Genomic DNA, 23,186 nt, shown 5'->3' with positions numbered 1-23,186 from the left:
GTGTCAAAATGGGAAGCTGGAAGTCTTTTAAAATCCATGTGAAAACTGGACATTGAACAACGAATTATGTTCTTTCTGATAAAATACAGTATTGCGGTGTTCCTGTAAGGAGCCCTGCATATGAGAGAAGCAGATGCGCTGAAGTATTGGCATATATATATATATACTTTATCTTTGGTTGCTGACTCCCCATCTGAAATATGTACCTGGCAGTGTCATTCTGGACAATGGCAGTTGTTTTGCACTTGACAACACAAAATTGTCATTTTCAAGGTCTTATAGATCTCATTGCCGAGGAAAAGAGGCATCTCGCTGATCTACCGAGATGGCTCCTACGTATTTTAGAAAATTAACTAAGATAGCCTTCTGTGATACTTCTCCCAAGCAGAGGACTTCCTCCTGTTATGTTTCTCTCAGTAGCTATAGTGAAGTGATTTGCAGGTCAATAAAGTGTGAATGGTAAGGTTAGTAATGGACTCCACAAAGTTTCTTACTCCCCTTACTGGTTAAGGCAACTGTAGTTAGCATTTGCGTCTCTCTGTTGGCCCATTTCAGTCGCTAAGCATGAATAGGATTGTCTTCAGCGTTAATGATGATGTTAGATGAGTTCAAATCCAATCAATTCTGTCAGCATTAATTGCTGTATCTGAACGGAAACATCTGTAGCATTTGAAGACTCTCTTGTGCAAGTCAATGAGATTCTCTCCTCAGTGTCTCCCATTTTAACGCACTCGATGAGACGCAACAATTGGCACATTTACAACCCTGGTGTTGCTGGTGAATTCCAAGTGGAGGGAGTGTACTGTGTAGAAGAAACAAAAATACCCAGAAAAAAAGCCTAATTGCAGAACGATCTATGCATAGGGTAAGTGCCTGAACCTTTCTTTTTCAGAAGTAGAAAGGTCACAGCTAAAAGTAAAAAGTATATGGCCACTGTAATGTTGTGAGCCTGCTTCCGTGCACCTTCGTTATGAAAGCAATTTAAGAAATAAGAAATGTAAGCTAGGAGGAGGAAACACCAGCGTGATCAGCAGCAGAGGCTTTTTTTACCAGCTCCTGCTGGTAGCAGAGCAGTAGCACAGAGCCGTGCGTCCTCCAAAGAGGACATCGCACTTTCATTTCAGGTCATGGCCTTCACTAGGCAGGGAGAACCTCCTCACTAAGGTTCTCTTCTATGTGTGTAGTCTTTATTCATGATAGATTTCTCATGCCCTTCCCTAGCCATTGTGTTTCATAGCTGAAGACACAGGGGAAAAAGATCCACCTAACAAAATGACATCTAATAAGGGGTAGAATGCTTTGTAGTCACTTTGGTATTAAACTATATGGAGTATAAAAAGTTTATTGGTAACTGCTCTGTTCTTTATTTATAAAATCAGTGAATAACGTAGGTCGATAAGGATCCCCAGAGGTTGTCTGGTCTAACCCCCTTCTCGAACAAGGTCCAGTTGAATCGGGTTGCTCAGGGATCTGTCAAGGTTAGAACATCTTCAAGGATGGAGATTCCACCACCTCTTTGAGCAACAAGTGCATAGTAAATAACTATGATAAGAATAAAGGAAGAAAAATCCTTACATCTATTTGGTATTTCTGGTGTTTCTGCTTGTCTTTAGCCTTTCGTGCTGTCTCTGCATATCCACCCATTAGAGAGTTGTAGGCAGCAATGAGATCTCTCCTGAGCCTTCCCACCTTAACGGTGAACAAACTCAGTTATCTCAACCTCTCCACGTGCCTCCAACTCTGCCCGTCTTGGTGGCCCTCCATTAGGCACAGTTCATTATATCAGTGTCGTTCATGTACCAAGAAGCCCAAAAAGGGACACAGTACTCCAGGTGTGATCTCGGGAGTGCCAAATGGGAGGGAAGGATCGTGTCCTTCAACCTGGCCATCCTGTATCGTGATGCAGTTGACCTTTATTTGCTGCGAGGACAGAGGGCTGTTGCACGCTCAATGAGCAAAGGCCACTAACACAGCTATAATGGTCTTCTCGGAGTCAGAGGCTCAGGAGGTGCAGGTGAGTTCTGGCCTCTCGGTCCCCTGTGCTACCTTCCTTCATTATGGCCATTTAGCTGCCTCCTGAGAGTTATTCCTGATGTATCCATCGGAGTGACAGAGCATGGGAACTGTTGACTGCTTGTTTGGTTGTCAGTGAAATTCGCCTGCTCTGTTCTTGCTTTTATGTTTCCATCGTTTAACAATGGTTATGAATTCCAAGCAAACATTTAGTGTCAGCAAATAAGAATGCATATCAACTTCTTTCCTCAATGCTTGAGAAGAACAAGCATCAGCTTGGTGTTCTCTCCCACGGAAACACACTTTGATGACAAAAGCTTTTTCTTTTCTTTTTTGGCTTAGATCAAAAATGAGTGTTTTAGGGAAGAATAAGATCAAAGGATGCTTTGTTTTTTCATTCATCACAAAGTGAGAATTATTCCTCTTTACCAGAACTGTGGTAGACAAATATATCTGCAAAAAGGAGGTATCAAATATGCATCAATCAAACATTTTGTGTTACAGCAACCAAAGTCAGTTTCTGGAAGGTAGAAGGCAAAAAGAAAGAGAATGCAAATTAGGCAGCCAGCTATTTTACCTCCTCCGGATTTTATTGCAGACTTTCGTACAAAATAGCATTCTGTTACCTGAAAGTGATTACTTTCAAAGTCAGTAAGGTGTTAACTCAGAAGAAGGATGATGTAGCCCAAATGGAAATGGAAACATGAAATTAAAGTTCTTCAACTGGCCTTCTCGAGGAAAGGAGCTATGCTGGGGGTTGAGCAGGTCATTTCTGTCGTCGCCTAATGTGACGGAATAACTGGGATCTACAATGCACTGTTAGTACAGCGATGTGCAAATGAATGTTATGGTATTGGAGATTCCAAGTATCCTTACTTTTAATTGTTTAATCCCATTAAACTTAATTGTATTCAGTAGTAATTGTATTTATTGTAGTATAGATTTTTTTTAAGCGGCTTAATCTTTAAGCACCTTGTAGCCCACTTCGTTTTTATGTTTGCAAATTATTGAGAATATCACGCGCTATATGAAAATTCATTACATTCATAAACGGTCGTGAAATACGAACGTGGATCTGCCATCTAGGAATTAATTTCTCATAGGATCAAGGTTTGGGAAAGCAGGAATCGGACTAACTCGTGCATCCTCTCTGTGGAGGCTGTGCTCGGGTGCCCTGGTCAGCGCTTGGGTACTCCCCAGCCTGTGCGTTTTCAAGGCTCGCGTCTGTTTTCAGCCGTTCGATGCAGCACGTTTGCATTTAGCTGTGAAAGTACACCAGTGTATGCCATAAAAGAGAAACGTTAAGAGTGCAGTACAGGAAAGTCCCTCCAGCTTCTTTGAGTCCACTCCACAGGCAGCCAAGTTTTATGATTCTATTTAAAAGCTCATCAATCTTCATTTTAAAAATAGAGCACCTCTCTCGGTTACTTTACCAAAACCTGTTTAATTACACCAGTTTTATGATTGTTAGAAAACTTCTGTGGATTTTAACCTTATATTTATTCACAGGTATTGTATGCTTAGTTATTATGTACCAATATTTTCCCTTCCAACGCTCCTCCGTGGAGACCACGCTTTGTGCTCTTTGTCTTCAGTATTTATTTTCATCCCTCTTAAACTTTGTTTCGCCAAGCTAAAGTGACTTTGCTTCTCTGCGAAGTTACGGTGAGTAAGTGACTGGATAGCCTAGTGGCAATTTTCTGCTCATATTGCTGTTTCGATTCCCTTTTCTGAACGTGAGCGGCCAGAACGGCATACAATACGAGGAGGGATTTTACTGCTGTACTTAAGGACGTTGCTGTCACCCTAGTTCAAATGTATTCCAAGACTGTGGCAGCGTCCTGCTGGTGACTCATTCTGGACTGTCATCTTTGGGTTATAACAACATGGTTTTATTTCTTTTTAACCACTTCCTACTATTAAACCACTGGTTGTACAATGAAATCCTAAGTAAGCAACCAGGCACGGTTGCTTCTGTTACTGGTCCTCCGGATCATACAGTTCTTCCCTCGTACTATTAATGCCTCTTAAATTATTTTAAGTGGCACTTTCGCTAAACTGCTTCTACTTTCTCAACAACGATAACCGAAAATTTTCTAGGAAAAAAACCCTGCCATTAAACTGATTAAGGTACTCCGCTTCTGCTGATACTCTCCTTCCAACTCAGTAATGCTCCTTCTAGCAAAAGCACAAAAAGCACTGTGGCACACGAGTGCACCTTGGTTGTTTTGACCAATGCTTAAAGACCCTTCTCCCTCTTCAGCGTTATTGTTTTCTCCTTTCTTACGTGTCTTACATTGCAGTTCTCAATTTATCCCAAAGTGTTCTGAACTTCGGCCACAATTCTCCTGGCTGGTCAGTTCCCTTTGTTCTTGTAGTTGTACTGCTTACTCTTGACATCCTTAACCGACGTATGGCATCTCGCCCAATAAACTGCTGCTCTTTGCTTTCCTTCTCTAGTTATGATTGCTCTTCCCCCGCATCCTTTTTATTCACGTAATGATTTGGATGGACAAACCTTCCACTTTAGTTCCTTCACCTTGCTGGTCAAGACCTCTTGCGTTTCTGTACAAATATTTCAGCTATTTCTCTCTGACTTCTTCCTGTCAAGTTAATTTAAGATGCACTTGTTCACTTCTGAAATCTCCTTTCCCATCTTGCTTTTTCGAACAGAGTCACTGGAGGTGAATTGTTTGAAGACATAGTTGCAAGAGAATATTATAGTGAAGCAGATGCCAGGTAAGTCATTTGGTTTTCTAAAGTTTCCCTTAATAATTCTAGGATAGCGACTTAAATATCTCATGGTGTTTGGCATCAGTTTCACTAGCCCAGCCTGTGGGACTCTTGGAGTTCTGCTAGAGTTCTCCTAGACTTGGAAGGGCACACTTTGGCGTTTTGAGCTCACGACTGTGTGGTGGAGAACTTGTGTGAAGTCTCGATGTCTGCTGATCTGGAAGAGATGAAATTGATCTCCGTTTATTAAAAACTTTGTAAACTTGTGAAGTTGTTAAAATCTTACCTGATTTTCTCCTCTGCAAAGCTGGAAGTAACATTTCAGCTGTATCTTATAGGGATTCTTACATTTGCTGATCGAAATTTGAAATATACATTGGTCTTGAAAGAATTTTACATTAAATACCATTTTTGTTCTTGGTCCAGAAGTACTAATTTCATATTTGAACATTTTTGTTGTGTTTCATCAACAAGCAATTATACTGTGCATCTCATAGTCTGAGCTCAAATTTGAAATCTCTAGCAATTTTCTGCAAGTGCTTGTTGAAAAACTTGAAGAATAAATTGACAATTATCATAATTTGCATGCTGACGTAAAGTATCAGGACCATTTTTCCATCTCCGAATCTGTATGCCCTCATATAATAATAAATCTTAAGTATTCTCATATAATTACAAATCTTAAACATTGCAGTCAGTTACTTGAAAGAAAATATGTTCTATCACTACACTTCACAGAAAATTTATCTCAAAGTAAATTTAAAGAAGCCTCATGTTTTTGTGTGCTCGTAATCACACACCACCACTGATAACATATTTAGTACATATAATTTTCAGTTCTTCATTTATATTTGGAATTAATTGGCAAATGACCGGAAAGCATTAAGTGTCCCTAACGACAGTGGTAGGATAATAAAGAACAAACAAGAAGTTACACTGCATATTAGGAAGCTTCCACTGTTTATTGCTCTCACTAATTTCTGTAGGAATGGTAGAAGCATCGTTGCTTTAAGCTTTTAAATGTGGAACGACACATAGCAAAACATGCTGTAGAAAAGAAAACAAAATTAGTCGTTTAGGTGAGGTGGAAGGAGAGGGGCTATGTTTAAAACATTTTTGAATGAATTTGTGCCTGCTGCGATTCAAGCAAAATTTCTAATATTGATGCCAAAGGCCAGCATATGGTGTCATTGTGCGTTTTTTAAGATACTTGTGATTTAAAAGGAAAAATTGCAATGATTTTTTTTCTGTTCTAGAATTACGACATATTGGAAGGGGCTATGCATATATATAGAGAGAGGATATATATATGCATTTTATATATTCAGTAAAAACTTGACCAAATAAGTGAAATACCTAGTTATCGTGCATCTCTGTATTTTTATATATTTATATATATATTCATGTGCGTGTGTATATATATATCTATATCTATATATATAGTGCCTGTGTGTGTGTATCCCTGTAGAAATAGTTAACGGACTTTACAGATGCCTATCCTAGGACTGTACTGCTGGTCTGCTCCTGCAAGCCCTTACTCACGCCAGTAGTCGTTACTCGTACAAGCAGTCCAGTTCAATGAGTTGTGAACTACTGGCATAAGAAAGGGTTTTCAGGCTTGGGCTCCAGTTACTGATTTCTGACCATTCCTTCTGAATTCCATGGTCAAAACGTTCTGGATGAGCAGCATCAAATCCGTGGCCCTTGACTACTGTGGATGACTTACAGTCACTGACTTCTGCCACAAGGATATCTATTAAAAGAAAAAGTTACAAGCTCTTGTGGTGCCGAAAAACATCTGAAAATGTTCCGGTGCTCTAAAAGATGAATACTTTAGTTGTGCTTTTTGGCATTGTGTAGGGTGGCCAAAACTTGCAAACCTGGGCATGGGAAAACAGGTGCTAATTGAATTATTCAAAGCACCAAAATAAAACATCTGTCTACATTTTTAATGTGGATTTCCATTTCATGAGTGACTCCTAATTAAACTAGTGCTTGACGATATTTTAAATGAAAATGTATGCCACCTTTTTGAATGACTTGGCTTTGTGCTACTAATAGTTTTTAAGAAACCATCAGATTCAAGATGAGAAATGTTTTGCTTTTCCTTAGCTTTTGACTTTCTTTGTTTCATTTGTTTTCCACATATCATTTCATTTCTGAGCGTTTTCTTGTTTTAGCGCTTGTTGCAATGTTAACTTCACTGTAAAAAATTTTAAAAACCAAAACATATCACTAATTGTTTTATTGCCTCCACTTTGTTTTTCCTATAGCAGTTTTTGGAAACTGAAAAAAGCTTCCACACTGCTGAATGAAAATACAGTCTAATAATTCTGTCTCGTAGTTGTCGTATGTTCCACGTTAATTGTCTTGTTTGGTTTGGTTGGGTTTTTCTTTTTTGTTTTGCTTTGGTTTTTGGATGTGTTAGAGCTGGAAATATCTCTATATTCAACATTGTTTTGTTCCAGTTCAATGTGCAATCGAGACTTGTCAGGAGGTGTAAAATTGGTTTTGTTCTTTATAATTTTTTTAAGTTTTATTTTATTTTGTATTTAATGTGATTATGTGCCTTTAAAATGTTCTCCCTTCCATTCTGCCCTTGTATCTTTGCAGTCATTGTATACAGCAGATTCTAGAAAGTGTTAATCATTGTCATCTAAATGGCATAGTTCACAGAGACCTGAAGGTCAGTATCTGGTGCCCATCAATTGGATATAAGAGTTTTGGGTTGGTTTTTTTTCCGCTGGGTAGGGGCAGAGGGTGGGTTGTCTGCAATGTTCCCTTGCCTATCCTACTCACCCTCAAAACAACTAGACGAACAAAATAATGCATGACGCCTCTTTCCAGTTTGCAAGTCTACAGGCCTAATATACATCATGGCAAAAGGGGGAATGGTTGCCAAAAAAAAAAACCTGTCTCCTTCCAAGGCGCTGGATTTATCCCATGCTGTCGAACGTGTCTGGTGGTCTCTTCCGGCTGTCCATGTATCGCTGTGTACGCACATGGAGGTGAACTTTGGCTGTGATGTATGTCAGCTTGCAGATTTAAACGCCACTTCTGTTCTGAGACCCCGGGCTGCAGTCGCAGAACAAACCGGTCGCACGCTGCTGCGTTAGAGTATGACGAACCCTCAGGCAAGTGATGCTAATTGCCGGCTAAATTGGACGGCGAGAAGTTAATAGTTTACCTAAAACACCTCGCTTGGAGTGGGGTACTTTTTTGTTGCCTCAGCGGCCGCTGTAATTTCTGATGCCTCTGAGTAAAGGAGGAAAAAGCACAGAGCATGCCAAGTATTTAATACGACCCCGTCAACGAATTATTGGCAAAATTTGTATGCTTTTCTGACAATTTTTATTAAAACACATAATTAAAAAGAAGAAGAAGAATACCAAATTAAAACCCCTAAAACAAGCAGGTCTCCGAGGCGGGGTCCCTCAGCCTGAGGCCGTCGTGCTCTGAGCGGCGCGGGGCGGTGCGGCACGGGAGCGCGGCGCGGGGAGCGCGGTGCCCGCCCGGCCCCGGTCCCCTCCCCGCCACCCCCGGCCCCCGCCACCGGCCCCGCGCCGGGCTGCGGGCGTGCGGGCGGGCAGCGCACGCTGGGCACTAACCCGCGCCCCTGGTCTTTGCATGCAGTCATTGCATTCAGCAGATCCTGGAGGCTGTGCTCCACTGCCATCAGATGGGCGTAGTCCATCGCGACCTCAAGGTGAGTGCTGCTGCCCCGCCAAGCCCTCCCCAGCCAGAGCGGAGAGCAGCAAACCCTAGCCAAACACAGCCTTCACCGGTGGAAATGTAAACGCTTTTCCTTTTTTTCTTTTTTATTTTCCCCCATTTTTTTATTCTTTTTTTCTCCCTTTTTTTTTTTTTTTTCGTTTGTTTGGTTGGTTTTTTAACTTCGTTTCACCTATGCACAAGAACAAACCGCTAACATTCACTGGAGAAAATCTGCTACAGGCTTGCCAATACCTTATTGTCCATCAGAGTCTGCTGGCACCTCTTGTCATAGTATCATAGAATCGTCTAGGTTGGAAGGGACCTTTAAGATCATCAAGATCATAGAATCCTCTTGGTTGGAAGGGACCTTTAAGATCATCGAGTTCATAGAATCCTTTTGGTTGGAAGGGACCTTTAAGATCATCGAGTTCATAGAATCCTTTTGGTTGGAAGGGACCTAAGATCATCAAGTTCATAGAATCCTTTTGGTTGGAAGGGACCTAAGATCATCGAGTTCATAGAATCCTTTTGGTTGGAAGGGACCTAAGATCATCGAGTTCATAGAATCCTTTTGGTTGGAAGGGACCTAAGATCATCAAGTTCATAGAATCCTTTTGGTTGGAAGCGACCTTTAAAATCATCAAGTCCAACCGTTGTCAGTACCAGGGAGAACAGGAGTTGCTTTTCAGGCATTTGGTCTATTCGTTCAATATGCTCTCTTCCTCTCTGTCATCCAGAGCTTTTGGGGCAGGGTGTGGGGGGAACTTTCCGTCTTGCATCAGCATAACTTGGGAGTGCTTCTGGGAAGCACACTAGCATTTGCATGTCACGCATTTTAGTGATGAAAGGCCAGCTGCTGTGGGATTGCTGGCACAAAGACCTCTCTCTCCTCCAGACAATGGCTGGGCTACAGAACATCATTAGAAAGCGGGAATTTCTACTGTGTTCTCACCATGATCACCTGAGGAGTGGAGTTCCCTCTGGACAAATGGTAGCGTTGGGATAGACGCTTCAGAAAGCAAAGTCTTGTTTTAAGAAGAGTGTTGCCTCTTTCTTAACCGTGAACATCTATCCAACTGGCTGGAGACACCTGCTGCGGAAATGCTCTCTGCGTTTAAAGCATGTTGGCATGGAAAGAAACAAGTAAAGATCATCTTTTACTGGGAAGCTCAGGGAGACGAGTCTGTCTCAAAGATGGTAGGAAACTAGCTGTGTGGATAAGGGAGAGGACTTAATTTGGGCACTTGGGCTTCAAGATCCTCAAGTAAAAGAAGATTGTTTATTTAGCAATCAAATGGAAGTGCACTGTCTGAAATACCAGGTCCTTTACAAAGGCAGAGAAAAAATGGCGGGTGGGCGAAGGCAGTGAAACACGCAAATTCCTTCTGGCACAGCTTCTTTGTCTCTTCTTTTCCTTTCTGAGTGAGTTATGGGGAGCTGGAGTTTCCTCCTAGGATAGGAGTTGTCTGGTGGTTATCATTAGTAATAACGTTGGAACCAGAATGCCGTCATCTTCCTTGCCATCCTCCACTCCCAAGTAAACAAGTGTTGTAGTCATTGTCTGAATTTATAAAGTCTCTGTTGGTGTCCTGTAGGGACGTAAAGGGTTACGCTCTGAAAGCTCAGAGAGCATGATGGATTCCAAAGACATACACAAAATTCTCTCCCCGTTTTGTGCTTCTGGATTTCCCCGTGTCACGGTTGTACAACAGGAGGCTGATGAGTCTCTTATCCAACCCGTAAATCTTGCGTGGCAGGCGGATAACACGGAACAAGTTTAAATGAAGGGATTGTCAGATTTGTGCAGCTGCTCCAGCGATTCCTGTCCTCACCGTACACGCAGTGCTACGCTTCTAGCATGAAAAGGAATTGGAGAAAAAGGGATTGTAGCTGTGCAAGCTGATAGAACAAGGCATGCTTTCTAGTACTTTTCATACATTCACGCAAAGTAGCTTTTTCTTTGGAAATGCATTAAATCCAGCTGTTCCCTGCTCCAAACCGTGTGTGGATTTCTTACCCTGGCAAATTCAGGATGAATTAGGAGAAACGGTATGAGGAAAAAAAGGCGTCTGCCAAGCTGGAGTACCCGGGTTCACTTCTGAAAGTGACAACTTCAGGAAGCGGAAGACCGTCCTTCTTCCGTGACTACTTTGTGGCAAAAGAGAAAAACCAAAGAGTGAAATGAAAAACTGTGGAGAAATCCCAGCAGAACTCTCTCTACCAAAAAGAAGATGCCGAGGCCCAAGATGAGAACTGCAAGACCTGTAGAAGGTGGTTATGGCCTGGCGTGGATCCTTAAACTGCAAAACTTGATGGGTTTCTTTTTCCCCGATAACTCTGACCACAATTTGATGGCACGTTTGAGGGCGGGGAGGGCAACGAGAGGAGGAGGTTTTGGGCAATCTCGTTTTATTTAACTTTCCTTTTAGTGTAATTTAGTAGCAAACGGAGCGTAGCTTTTGCAGCCTCTTAGGACCTGTGGAAGCACTTGTTGCTGCTCTGTTTGTAATCCTTGGTATAAGTCAGGGTGCTGGTGGGTCCTAGATCCGGAAAAAATTAACCTGTTAGTGGCAGTCTGGCTTTAACAGGTGGTAAAAGCGCGCTTCCCGGTAGGAATTCCGGTTCTTGGCAGTCAGCGGCATTGCTGCTTTTGTGAAGCTCTATGAATATGACCCTCTCAATACATTCCCCCCAAAAAGCCAATGCTCTAGTTATATTCAAGGAAAAATACACAGAGGCATAAATACTGGAGCTCTAAGAATTAAAGAACTTTGGAAAAAATAACACATAAATCATGTTAACGTATTTGTAAGTCATTTTAGTCGTTAACAGTGCCATTCTACGTGCCTGACTGCAGCCAGTCTACCGGTGACACAAGGTGACACTATTGAATCCAAAGTACGAGTCCTGAGTGCCCCGCGCTGGGCTGTTAATGTTTTCCAAGTAATTGCAGTCATTCTAAGTTAATGCATGCTAATTATGTAGTATGCCTCTCGTCAGCCCGAAATGACAGCTGCGTGTTGTTTAAGCGCATAGTCCCACACAACCATTGCCCAAAAGGCTGGTGTCTGGCACAGGAGTAAATCGGGAAATCTGCTTCAGCTTCTGTTGAAACACATTCACCTGTACAATGGCATTTCTGCAGAGCACTTTGACTGGCAGAGCAAAGACACGTAATGGAATTTAAAAAAAAACAAATCCCAAAGGAAAAGAAAAAAAAAAAAAAAAAAAAAACGCAAACAGCCAAAAATCCTCAGATCCTCAGCAGCAGAAACCACAGAACTACTATTTCGAATGGGATCGGGTGTTGGGAAGTGGTACGCGCTTGGTAGGTTAGTGCTTGTGTTTCCACCGAGAGGGTGAGGCATTTCACTGCTTTTGGCTCACTGAAGGTCACAACCAAATGGGATCATCCCTTGCTTTAAGAGGTTTATATAAGGAGTGCATTCCGGGAAGTACTTAACTGTAAACTTCTCTCCCTCTGATAGGAAACCTTCGAGAACTACGGGATTGTGGTGAAATTAGTGTAATGAAATGACAAGCAGCGTGACATTGCTGACATCAGTGTTGATGAACCTAGAGAAGAGTCCTCAGCTGTTCAGTCAGTGGTTGATAGACTGTAGTTGATTACTGATAATTGAAGTGAATAGAAAAGTTATATTTTATTCTGCGAGGCCTTAGTCTCAATTTAAAAAAAAAATGTGGAAATAGAAGGTTCATCAAGTAACTACTGATGAAGGGGTTTTAATACTGTCTTTTCTACGACATAGCAACAAAGGGATGAGTGAGAGAATGGTGTTTGTAAATTGCTGAAAAAAATGTTCCTTTACAGTTTGGTGAGAGGGGAAGAAATCACCTTTAGACTAAAGAGTTTGTCGGGGCCAGTTGTGTTGTTAATTAATAGAAGTGTCACAGTGGTTGAGGTGTTAATTAGGCTTAAGCATATTTTGCTGGATACTTGACAGATGTATTAAAGATAGCCTTTGCTGAAAGAAGCTTATGATCTTAATTGTTTCCAAGCTCAGTACCTGTGTGGGATTAACTGTAATCACATAAATAGTCCCTTGGACACCTGTATGGCTGCTGCTGGGTTTAAAAGGAAATATGCGTAAAAGAGTTTGCAGGATTGGGTCCCCAGTGCCAGACTGGAAATAGTGCATTCCCTTGTTATAGATCACTCCAAAAATTCCTTCTGGGAGAGTCACAGCAATACCCTCGGAAGTGAGGTTTGGTTATTATGTAAATGTAGAACAGAACCTTTTTTTTAAAAAATAATGGATGTAGAAAAGAAAGAAATGGCAAGACAATACTATAGCGGTCAGAGTTCTCTGAAATAATCTGTAGTTCTGTATTTTGTAAGTTGGGGATTTTTTTAAAAAGAGGTTAAGGTGCATAGAATAAAGTTAGCTGGACAATTTGCATTTGATGTATTTGCTACGTGAAGTTAAGAGGACACATTATGAACAGTAGAACGAACACCAGTGTCGTGTTCAAACCCTTCCCTTTCAATTGTGTGAGTGTACCGTAGCATTTGATTTCAGACGTGACCAACATACCCTAAAAAAAAAAGAAAAGCAAAGTGGGAACTTCTGCAAACTTGCATCGTTATTTGTCATAGGTTCTCCGCAAGCACAAAGGTGGGCAAGCTGAAAGATTTGCAATGTAAATACACCTGCCCTCTAAATACAAATATAATAATATGTCTGTTATTGTTAAGCTGTCATGCAAAACATATTTACGCTTGACAGTTACAGGTGCCTAATCCTGCAAACTGCATAGGATCGGGGATCAAAGAATTTGTGTCTTTTGGGGGCTTTTCTGCAGCATTTTTCCGGTAGTGAGCTCTTAGGAGTCTCCGAGTTGTCCTATCACACAGAGAGGTGTCGCGGTTCCATGTGATCTGGTCGATCTGCACACTGTCCTTAGTCTTGCTGTCATGGGATCGTGCAGGCTGATTACAGGCCTGGCGGTTCTTTCCAAATAGGAATGGAAAGTGCAGTTTTTGCAGTTTCATGGAGAAAACGCGTGGGGTTTTTTTGTCTTTTTCACTCCTCTAAGTATTTGTTCTTTTCCAGACTACCATAACTAAAAAAAGTGAAAACCTGTCTAAAATATATTTACTTATCTTTTCATCTCAATTTTTTTCTCTCTCTGAATAAAGCCTGAGAACTTACTTTTAGCTAGCAAATCCAAGGGAGCAGCAGTAAAACTGGCGGACTTTGGATTGGCTATAGAAGTCCAAGGAGAACAACAGGCTTGGTTTGGTAAGTCAATATTTGGGTTTTTTCTCGCCATTTATTCAGCGTAGCCGTTAAGCCTCCCGAACCGCCCAGCTCTCACCCTAGGGTAAAACGCAGAGCTGTGCGGCGACTTGATATGTAGCTTTAAGAGGTGTTTTGTTCATAGTTCAATCTCTACAGCTGGGGCTACACTTTAGACCTTTTTATCCAGGAAGAATGTTATCTGTAATTCTCACTGAATTAAACAGAGCTTGGCGGCAGAACCTATTTGTTTAAAAAAGAAAAAGAAAAAAAAAAAAACCACCAAGATTTCGAAAGTGACCCGTGGCTACATTTCCAAATCTCGGCGCTCGCTTAGACAAGAAGTGTCTCTGCCCCATAGCCTCCTCTTCACTAGCAAAGGTAAATCACCTTACCAAACCACTTAGAATAAATGGGCAGAGGTCTCTTCTGTTGGCACAGCCGTGTTCATACTGGGGATTCTGCCAACACAGCAGTACTGGTACGAGGTAGGATGGAGGGAGAGGGTTTTTAAATTCGTGCTTCTAGTAAATATAGCTTTACAAATGCACCTTTTGCATGTAGTCCGAGTGCCACTGACTTTTCTTGTCCCTGAAACTTAGGTTTTCTGGTTCCTGGCTTGTCCTAGCTTTTGTCAGCGAGTAAGTTTTGACTTGGGCGCACGCAAGCCCCTTTTCCCCCGCTTTCCCCTGTGTATCTAGAGGAAGGAAATAGGGGTGTAGAGCCGGGAAGGAGACGGCTGGTTTCCAGTCAGGTGCTCGTGTGCCTGAGGAGTGAGACCGTAGGTTAATACTGCTGAAGGTACCCGCCCAGCCATCAAAACACTTTGTCTGAACAGTTGTCTGTCAGCTGGAAATACCTGACAATTTAATTCTGAAGCATTTTGGAATGTGACTTGAATGCAAAAAAAAAAAAAAAAAAGGGGGGGGGGGTGAGTACCTGCGGCTGTAGACAGTCACCCACATCCAGATCTTCCTGTGACAGTACAAGTGACCTGTCCCAGCTCTTCATATTGCTGTCCTAGAGGTGGCTGCCCCTTCACACCTGCAAGTAAAACTGTTCGCAAAACTGTTCTTTGACCCACTGAGGTCAAAATCAGCTGGCTTATTAAAAAGGTACAATCGTTAATATAGTAAGCAACTTACATAGTAGATAATAAACCCAGGATGGTGAAGGGTGGTTAAAAGCACCTGGAACGTTGCACAGTAGTCCGGAAAGGGTTGTCTATCCACAGCTTACAGACATCTTCTGAAGTTGGGACTGGAGTTTCTCAGCCTCTTCAGTGATCTTGAAAACACTGTCTTCGCCTGGAAGGGATCAAGAGTATGCTTGTTTGGTGGTGAAGGTGACAGAGATGTATGGGAGCGTGGAAGCAAACCGCATGAGTGCATGTGACCACCTTCTGTGCTTCATTCCCGCTCATGAAATGTTGGAAAGGGCGGGGGTCTGCCCTTCTGGGGGTGTCACCTGACAGTGCAAACCGGGCTCCATACCTGCGGTGTATCTTAGTGTCCTGTACAATGCTCCGCTTCAGATGATGAGAGGATGGGGGGCAGTGAGTTAAATATTATGCACTTCTCTGCAGTTCCACTGTAAAGTACTCCTTTTTTTTTTTGTTAATTTAAAAGAAAAAAAAAAAGCTCATTACAGATTGTTTGTTACAGTTAACGGATGCCCAAAGGAAAATGGTGAAAAAGATTTAATACTGGTCATTTTAAATAATAGGAATGTACAAACATGATGAGTCTCTCTTACATACCACCCTCTTGGGACGGATGTGAAGTAAGTGCAGGACACAATTTATTGTAAATCCCAAGAGGGAAAAAGTACAGAATAAAATATTTATAGCAGCTACCTATTCTCACTTACAGCAGCTAGAAAACGCAGTTTAAAATTGAACAAAGTGATTGTGAGCTTGCTGTCAAAGCTTAGAATAGAAGCACAAAGGGTTTTGTGCAGGCAGCGGGTTGAGAGATTGGAGTGTTTGAAATCTAGGATATAACTACGTGTGGATGCAGAGGCAGTACCGTTGGACATATGTTGGTAGCTTTATAAGCCAGCCTGCTGTTTTAAATCCCAGCCTTTATATAAATGGATTTCAATAATCCGCAAAAGACAGAGGAGATTGCTCTTGCACATTAACAAATACACAGTACAAAAGGAGTGGCATAGAAATTAGACAAAACACGAGTCATTGGTTATAATGACAAAAGCATCAGGTAAACAGGAAGCATCTCCAGAAAAAAATCGGCAGAATCAACTTGGCTTCGGGGATATTTTCCCTAGATGATGCATCTGTATGGATGCAGATGATGCACTGGAGGTTGCAATTCCCTGTAAAATCTTGCACTTTATTTTTTGGTCATTTGGTTCTCGTGAAGTGCTTGGTTTAGACTCGTAGCGTCATGAGGATTGCTGTGCTGAACTTGATAGAAAGGAGATGGAACAGAATGTCTTCAAAATATGTATGTAAGGAAGAGGTAATCTGGCAGCGAGGTAATAGAAAGAAAGTAGTCTAGTGTGGCTCTTTTTTTTTTTTTCTTTCTTTTTTTTAAATTGTGGTATTCAATAAGACTAGTGGGTTCTGTACTTTTTCTGGAACTTCTTCTGCAAAACCTTTCCGTAACGGTCTGAGTGCCTGCCTTCGTCTTATGGCTGCGTTACCAAGGCAAAACACACACTCAGATGTGTTCGACATCTTGAACTTTTTCTTGCTTCAGTCCAGAAGATTTTTCTGCTTTCCACTGGATTCTGCAGCACTTAGTGACTCATGGCGTGCTCTGATTCTAATTATAGCTCTGCATCAGTATGTTTTTCTTTTTCTTTTTTTTTTTTTTCTTTTTTTTTTTGGGTGTAGTCCTCTGGTGTGACGGTCGCTTTTCTGCTTAAACCACGGCTCTGCCTCAGCGGGAAACTACCTACAGCTCTGCCTGTTCGGATGCAACGGAGTACTTTCCTGGGCTGCGCGTTTGTAAACCAAACCTGTTCCTTGCCTGTTTGTTTGTAGAAAAGCATTGGAGGGTTCAGTTGCAACACCCCACCCTGCTAGTGCAGGTGTTCAATGTACCGGGCAAGTGGCAGGTGACTCATTGCCCCCTGGCAGAAGTCAGTGGAAGGACTGCAGTTAACTCACTGGTAGCCGGATTTAGTCCTAGTTGTATCTCATCTTAAGTCCAGCCCTGCAGCCCGGACTGAAATACGCACCGCTAAAGTCGTTGAAAGTAGCTTCGCTGAATTAGTGTGCTAGTTGCATTAAATGCAGGTTGTATTTTTGGATCCGGCTGTGCGGGAGGAGAAGGCTGCTGCCCTGTCCTTACCCTCAGCTGCTTGTTCCTGTCCCCGTGCTGCCACCTTCTCCCTGTCTTCTCACCGGTCTGCTCCTTTGAGTTTTCATTCTTGAGTCGAAGGGAGGCGTGTTAGCAAAAGCGGACAACTTGCGCTGTTTAACCTAACGTGGTTTATTCTGCCATTTTATTTTGGAACCCTTGCAGGAGTGGTGCTGAGAGGCTGTATGTCTGGCGGGGGGCGGTGGAAGCCCGGGGCAGATCTTACTGCAGTGACCTCCTCTGCTGTGTGCTCAAGATACATCTCTCCTCTCTGTCTCAATTTAAGTTTATGTTGTGGGATGGTAGTTAACCTTCAAAGCGGGTTTGACTTGAGACATGCTCACCGTTTATGAAGTTAAGCATATATGTAATCTTTGCATAAGAGGGTTTTGAGCCCGTAAGCTGTTTAGGCTGAGCAACCTGCGCTCTCGTGTGCCCGTGCACCACTGAACTCAACAAGGTTGAGTTCAAAGTTGAGCATTTGTCTTGGGCCTCTGGATACCTACTTAAATCACGCGGTGATCGGAGTACAAGGTGATGCGGTCCTTTCTAGACGCTGCACAGACAGTTTCCAGAGTTGTTTTTGCTGAAGTAATTACTACTCTTAGCAATACTTTTCTGAAAAGCACAGGCTCGTACTGGGATCCCTCTGACCTGTTATAGAATTACCTGGTAAATAACAGTTGACTATTTTTTCTTTTTCACTGAAGTCATGACCATGTGCTCTTCTGTGTTTGCTGCTTTAAACAACATCAGAATAGGTATTAAAACCATACCAGTTATTTCTGTTTAGACCCATTCTGTATCTTCATCAAGAGATGAAGTTAGCTAAGTACTATATTTATTTTCGCTTTAAAGTTTCTTTTCAAGTGATGCACAGTAATGTTTATTATGGTAAGTTTGAAAGTCGAGACAACTTTACTTCCCCTGTAAAATGAACAAAAATATTAATGTAGAGCACTACAGCCAAGAAGAGATACAAAACATCACTCTATTTAAAGCTACTTAGAGCATATATTTTTTAGCTTCTCAAAGGAGCTTAAGATGTGTTTCCTGTATGATAGTACTCTTTAACAATTCATAGCTCTCGTATCAGGAGACTGCAAAAATCAAGCTTATTTTTCGTGAAAATATTTTAGCTATATTCTCAGTAGAATATACAAAATGTGTCCCTTCATTTCCTCCTCCCGCCCCAAAATGATTGCCAGCTGCAGGGCAGAGGCTTCCTTTTTCTGCAGCTGTACGCTTTGTACATTATCACCATCTCTCACAAGTTTTGTGGGATCCAGTGTGGTATTTCAGAAATGACATGCGGTACTTCATGAAAGCCATCCAATTCTCACCTTTCAAGAATTCCCAAGCACGTATTTTAGGCAAAGACGCTTGAAAGAAGAGATGTACTAACCGAAAGAGTACACAGTGCGATTGGACATTAAGTTTTTATCGTTTACAGCGTCCTAAGAATAAGTCTACGTTTATACCTACATTTCGCATTTCTCCTAAGGGAAAGCGGCGCTGCTGGTAATGAATAAAGAACGAGGAACATACAAATTTTAAAGGCTAGGTTATTTCGGAGATGCTTTTTGCAAGGAGGTTTGCAGAAGTGGAACGACTTAATGGAAATGAGTTTTGCAGTGGAAAGATCGTGTTAGAAGTAGCTGGGTGAAATAGGAACAGCGAAGGCTGAGCCCTGAGTTGGTGGTCTTCATACCAAGTAATAGCCGGTTGTGCTCTTGTGAAATGTAATCCTGGACATCTCCCAACGTTTTCTTTGCCACCGTCTGGCATTGGCTGAATTGAGTTTCCGCCCCTGTGCAAAGAAATTTGAACAGTGTTTTTACTTTCTTTTTTTTTTCTTCTAAATGAGAGATCGTAAGCTTTTTTTAAATCTAGCCCTACGTGGTGTTCACTCAGAAATCTGCCCTCCCGTAAGACTGGACAGCGCTCCTTAAATGCTCCTTATAGTTAGGATACTGTAGCTTAGCTGCCCCTCTATTTTGTTAATGAGTTCCCCGTAAACGTCAGTGGAAGTACTCTGTGTGTGGTAACAGTCTTCACAGCTGACAGCTGATGGGCTCCGAGAAGTCCCATGCAAGTCACGTTTACAGCCTTGATTCTTATAGTTTGGGGCTATTTTAAAATAGCCTAAATTAGGCTAATGATCAAAAAAAAAAAACCAAACCGGTAACAGTCTTTGGTATGTGTGGTGTGAATTTTCTGTCTTTCAATTAGTACCTCCAAGGGTGATCACTCAGTTAATGTTTCCCACGCCCCCCTCCCCCCCCCCCAACTTTTTTGGCCTTCACCCCGAGCCAGCTGTATTTGCGCCTCACTACTGGATGTCTCTCTACAACTTAGAGAAATGCAGAAGTCAGGAAAGACGTTTCGTTGGCTCTCTTGCAGTCTTTCTGGACACCTTCCCCTGTGGCACCATCACCAGATCCTTGACCCCACTGGTGAACCTGGAGTTATTGTTATCTCTAGGTGATTTGCCATAAAAAGAAAAGTTCAAAACGAAGAAGTTAGTGGTCAGTGGCTTGGGAAATAATGTCTTGTGGGCTGAGATGAAAATTACTTGATTTTTTTTGGAACACGTACAGCTTTTGAGACTAAGTTGCCTTGCCTTTTGACAGGCTTTGCTGGTACTCCGGGATACCTTTCTCCAGAGGTGTTACGAAAAGATCCTTATGGAAAACCTGTGGATATGTGGGCATGTGGTAAGAAATTGTTCTGAAGGACGACGTTCAGTCCACCATAAAGTATTTTGAGGGAGAGAGATGATTCCCAGAATACATTCCATTCTGCATCACATAATACGTATTTAGTAAAATTCAATATTAATTTTTAGAGGAGGTCATCTCGTCTTTTTAGCTTCGTATTTTTTTAATTATTATTATTCGTGAAGGTGTGTTACCACGGCGTTCTTGGCCATGTCTACACAGCGCACTTTCACAAAGTATTACAAAAAATAGCTGCAGGCACACGGTGCCTAACTAGTTAGACAACATAACAGCTCATACTGTGGTCTGGCCCTTAGTTTTGGTTCACAAGCAGCATAAAATCAGATCTGACCAATATAATAGAACTGCAGTTTTAAACTGTGAAACTAAATGTTTTGTGGAGTACGGAGCAATTACTTTATCATCCAGTTCGTGAAATGGTGTAGTTTAAGGTACTGGGAAGAGGGAGCTACCAGCCTGAGAGCAATTGGTGGTTTCCTTATTTTACTTCTACCCACGCTTATTTGGTTGTATTTATGAAGGCGCTTTTCTTTAGTGAATCATCTCTGTAAGACTAGCAGATGGATTTTTTTTTTAATTTCCTACTGACCGTTTATTTATACTGATAAATTGAGTTGCCCAAATTTTCTTTGCGTGAGATGAGTTAAAACGAAATCTTACAGACACCAGTACACACCATGATAAAACGGTAGGTTAAAAAGTGCCTTTTCCTAGAACATCCGTGATCATTGAAAAATATTTCTCCAGCGAGCTAGACATTTTCAGTGTTCCTGATCTGATGTTGTGTCAGATATTCATTATTGCCCACGTTCCGCATAGGAGGTTATCTTGCGAACTCTATATTTACTATTTTCTCCAGTATCAGCAGTCAGTGTTTTTCAGTAGCTGGGATAATACGGTCGAACCATGTTTTACATGGTTGCCAGATGCAAAATTAATTTCTGGGTTTTTTTTTCTTAAAATCACTTAATGCCACTGTGAACTTTCTGCAGGTGTCATTCTGTATATCCTCCTGGTGGGATATCCTCCTTTCTGGGATGAAGACCAGCACAGGCTTTACCAGCAGATCAAGGCTGGTGCTTATGATGTACGTACCATACTCTGTCTATTCAATTATTTATAATTGTAACTCTAAATGGGAGTTTTCTAGAGTGAAAAGTGACATTAGAATTATTTCCTAAATCTTTTTTGTATTGGTTATCTTCATGAGCCACTCAACATAGTAAATGTTGCTTGAGTAACATGAACCTTATTGGAATGGGAACGTCCTATGATAATTTAAGTCTAATTTCCCCGTGGCTCCAAGCTTTCGCTGTCTGGTCCTTGTGTAAATCACGCAAGCTTGTGTTATCCCTTCGAGCCTGTTCAGACCTCTGTGAGCTCCCAAGGGCCTGTGTTTTTCCTTGTGGTTTATCACTTCAACCAGTCGGTTGTTCCAAATTGTTTTGAAGAAGTCTTAAGCTTCCTAAATACACACCTCGATGCTGTTGTATTGCCCGCTTTTGGAAATACGAGCTGCTGTAGAGCTTTTCAACAGGAATAGTTGCATTAACTACATGTATTCCAACAAAAAGCATCACAACCGTTGGTAAGTAAGAACTGGTGATTTGGTGACATTGTGAATTTTGCAACATCATCCATTTATATCGCATTAAACAGGCAGAAGGCTGTCAGTCCCCAGATTAAAGTAATTTGTGAAGGATGAAGAGGAAAAGACAGAACCTTGTAATTTTGAAGCTCTTACTTGAATCCAGTGCTGGAGGATGATGACTGGAAAGGGAGTTGTTACGCTATGGCCTTTTAGTGAAAATAGACTTACGGTCTGTCAAGTCTTCTTCCTAGTGAACAAGTAATCATAGTTTAAGGCATGTGTTTTTTTCATGCCATTTTTATTTGAGCAGAGGCTTTTGAGTGCATGTATAAATATTTTACTGAGCAGGAAGGTGTTAATTGACAACTAGTTGGATTTATATACTGTAACTATCCAGTTAGCATTAAGATTTACAAAGAAAGAAACCAAACAAGGAGTTTGAATAAGAAAGCTAATTATTTTTGTCTTTAATAAAAGAGAAACTAGGACTGTATTAAGTGCTGTGTGACTATATGCCTGTCATGACTGGCATTTGTTATTCTGTCTGCCGTGGTTATTCTATTCTATGAATTTCAGTTGGCATCGTGTTATTGTAAATATAGGAATGCTGTGCATTTGAACCAATAAATAAAAGGTCAAAGTAGTAAAGGAGAAAAACAGTATTTATAAAACTGGCTAATTCACACTTTTCTAATTTTGGTAAATTGCATTTTTCCCCTTAAAACTGGTTAATTGTGCTAGCAATTAATCTTACAGAAATAGTATCAATAAAAATACTTAGGTAAAATTGTGTTAAGATCATACAAGATAATATACACCTACGTATTTTTTTTTTTCTTTAAGTTTCCCTCACCAGAATGGGATACAGTGACTCCTGAAGCAAAAGACCTTATCAATAAAATGCTTACCATCAACCCAGCAAAACGTATCACAGCATCAGAAGCACTAAAGCATCCATGGATCTGTGTAAGTAATTTCCACAGATTTGACAGGATCATTTGGCAGACAAATCAGCTTACGGTTTACTTCAGCATATAGTGAAGGTGTTCAGAGGACAGGTTTTGTCTGTACTTGTGCAGCTATGTAACTAAGGCAGTGTAAAACTGTAATTGTACAGATACAGTCGATAGTGTCATGTATCGAGGTCTCAGCCTGGGATACGATTTTTGCAGAAGCGAACTCCTTTGCCTTGACTTTGCGGTGCAGAAGTTCCAAAATCAGAGCTTTATTTTAAATTATGAGAGGAAAAAAAAAATGTACAAGAAAGTTATCTTCAGCTAGATAATGCTTTACGTCTTCATCTCCCTATAACCGTTACGATAAGCATGAAATGTAAAGGCAGGAAATTAGGGGACCTTTAAAAAGCCAATTTGCAGGTAGCAGAGGCTGCCTGTCTCTTACTGGATCCAGGACTACTTTCTAATTGGCAGCACGTTCTACGCTTTGACTTTGCGGGTAGTCTGGGTGATACCGTTGGAGCGGTACAGCTGCTTCCCAACCCTTTATTCACTCCAGTAGGCTGCAGATTAGGTGGAGCTTCAGGGAAAATGCAAGTCCCGCTGAACTTTCTCTGAAAGTTTTTCTGCTGCTGTACTTCATGTAATATCACTAACGGTGAAGAAAAGTTTCCTTCTTGTTTTAAAAGATGTTTTCCAAAATCATCATTCAGTGTATTACTTTGATTATTATACTGCGTAACCCAAGTTCTAAGATTTTGTGGTTTTCTTAGTCCCTGTTTCTTTCAAGAGGACTTTACACGTGGGGAAGCCTGAGTAAAGTGCGACCTTGGTTTTGTTGATTTGGCAAT

At 41.4% G+C, this 23,186-nt stretch overlaps 1 protein-coding gene across 8 annotated transcripts in view; it reads left to right on the top strand.

Annotated features, from left to right (window-relative positions):
• The window catches only part of CAMK2D (calcium/calmodulin dependent protein kinase II delta), a 166,828-nt gene that overhangs the window by 102,434 nt on the left and 41,208 nt on the right, over positions 1-23,186 (top strand). For all 8 annotated transcript variants that reach the window (XM_082482393.1, XM_082482390.1, XM_082482391.1 and 5 more), the window contains exons 5-10: positions 4,687-4,752; positions 7,360-7,432; positions 13,622-13,724; positions 19,681-19,764; positions 20,781-20,875; positions 22,223-22,345. In XM_082482393.1, coding sequence (XP_082338519.1) covers positions 4,687-4,752; positions 7,360-7,432; positions 13,622-13,724; positions 19,681-19,764; positions 20,781-20,875; positions 22,223-22,345 — 544 coding nt within the window. The remainder of the gene's footprint in view (positions 1-4,686; positions 4,753-7,359; positions 7,433-13,621; positions 13,725-19,680; positions 19,765-20,780; positions 20,876-22,222; positions 22,346-23,186) is intronic.

The sequence above is a fragment of the Vanellus vanellus genome, assembly GCF_965231255.1.
Source record: "Vanellus vanellus genome assembly, chromosome: 4".
Taxonomy (NCBI): domain Eukaryota; kingdom Metazoa; phylum Chordata; class Aves; order Charadriiformes; family Charadriidae; genus Vanellus; species Vanellus vanellus.
This window is presented reverse-complemented; position numbering and strand designations above follow the sequence as displayed.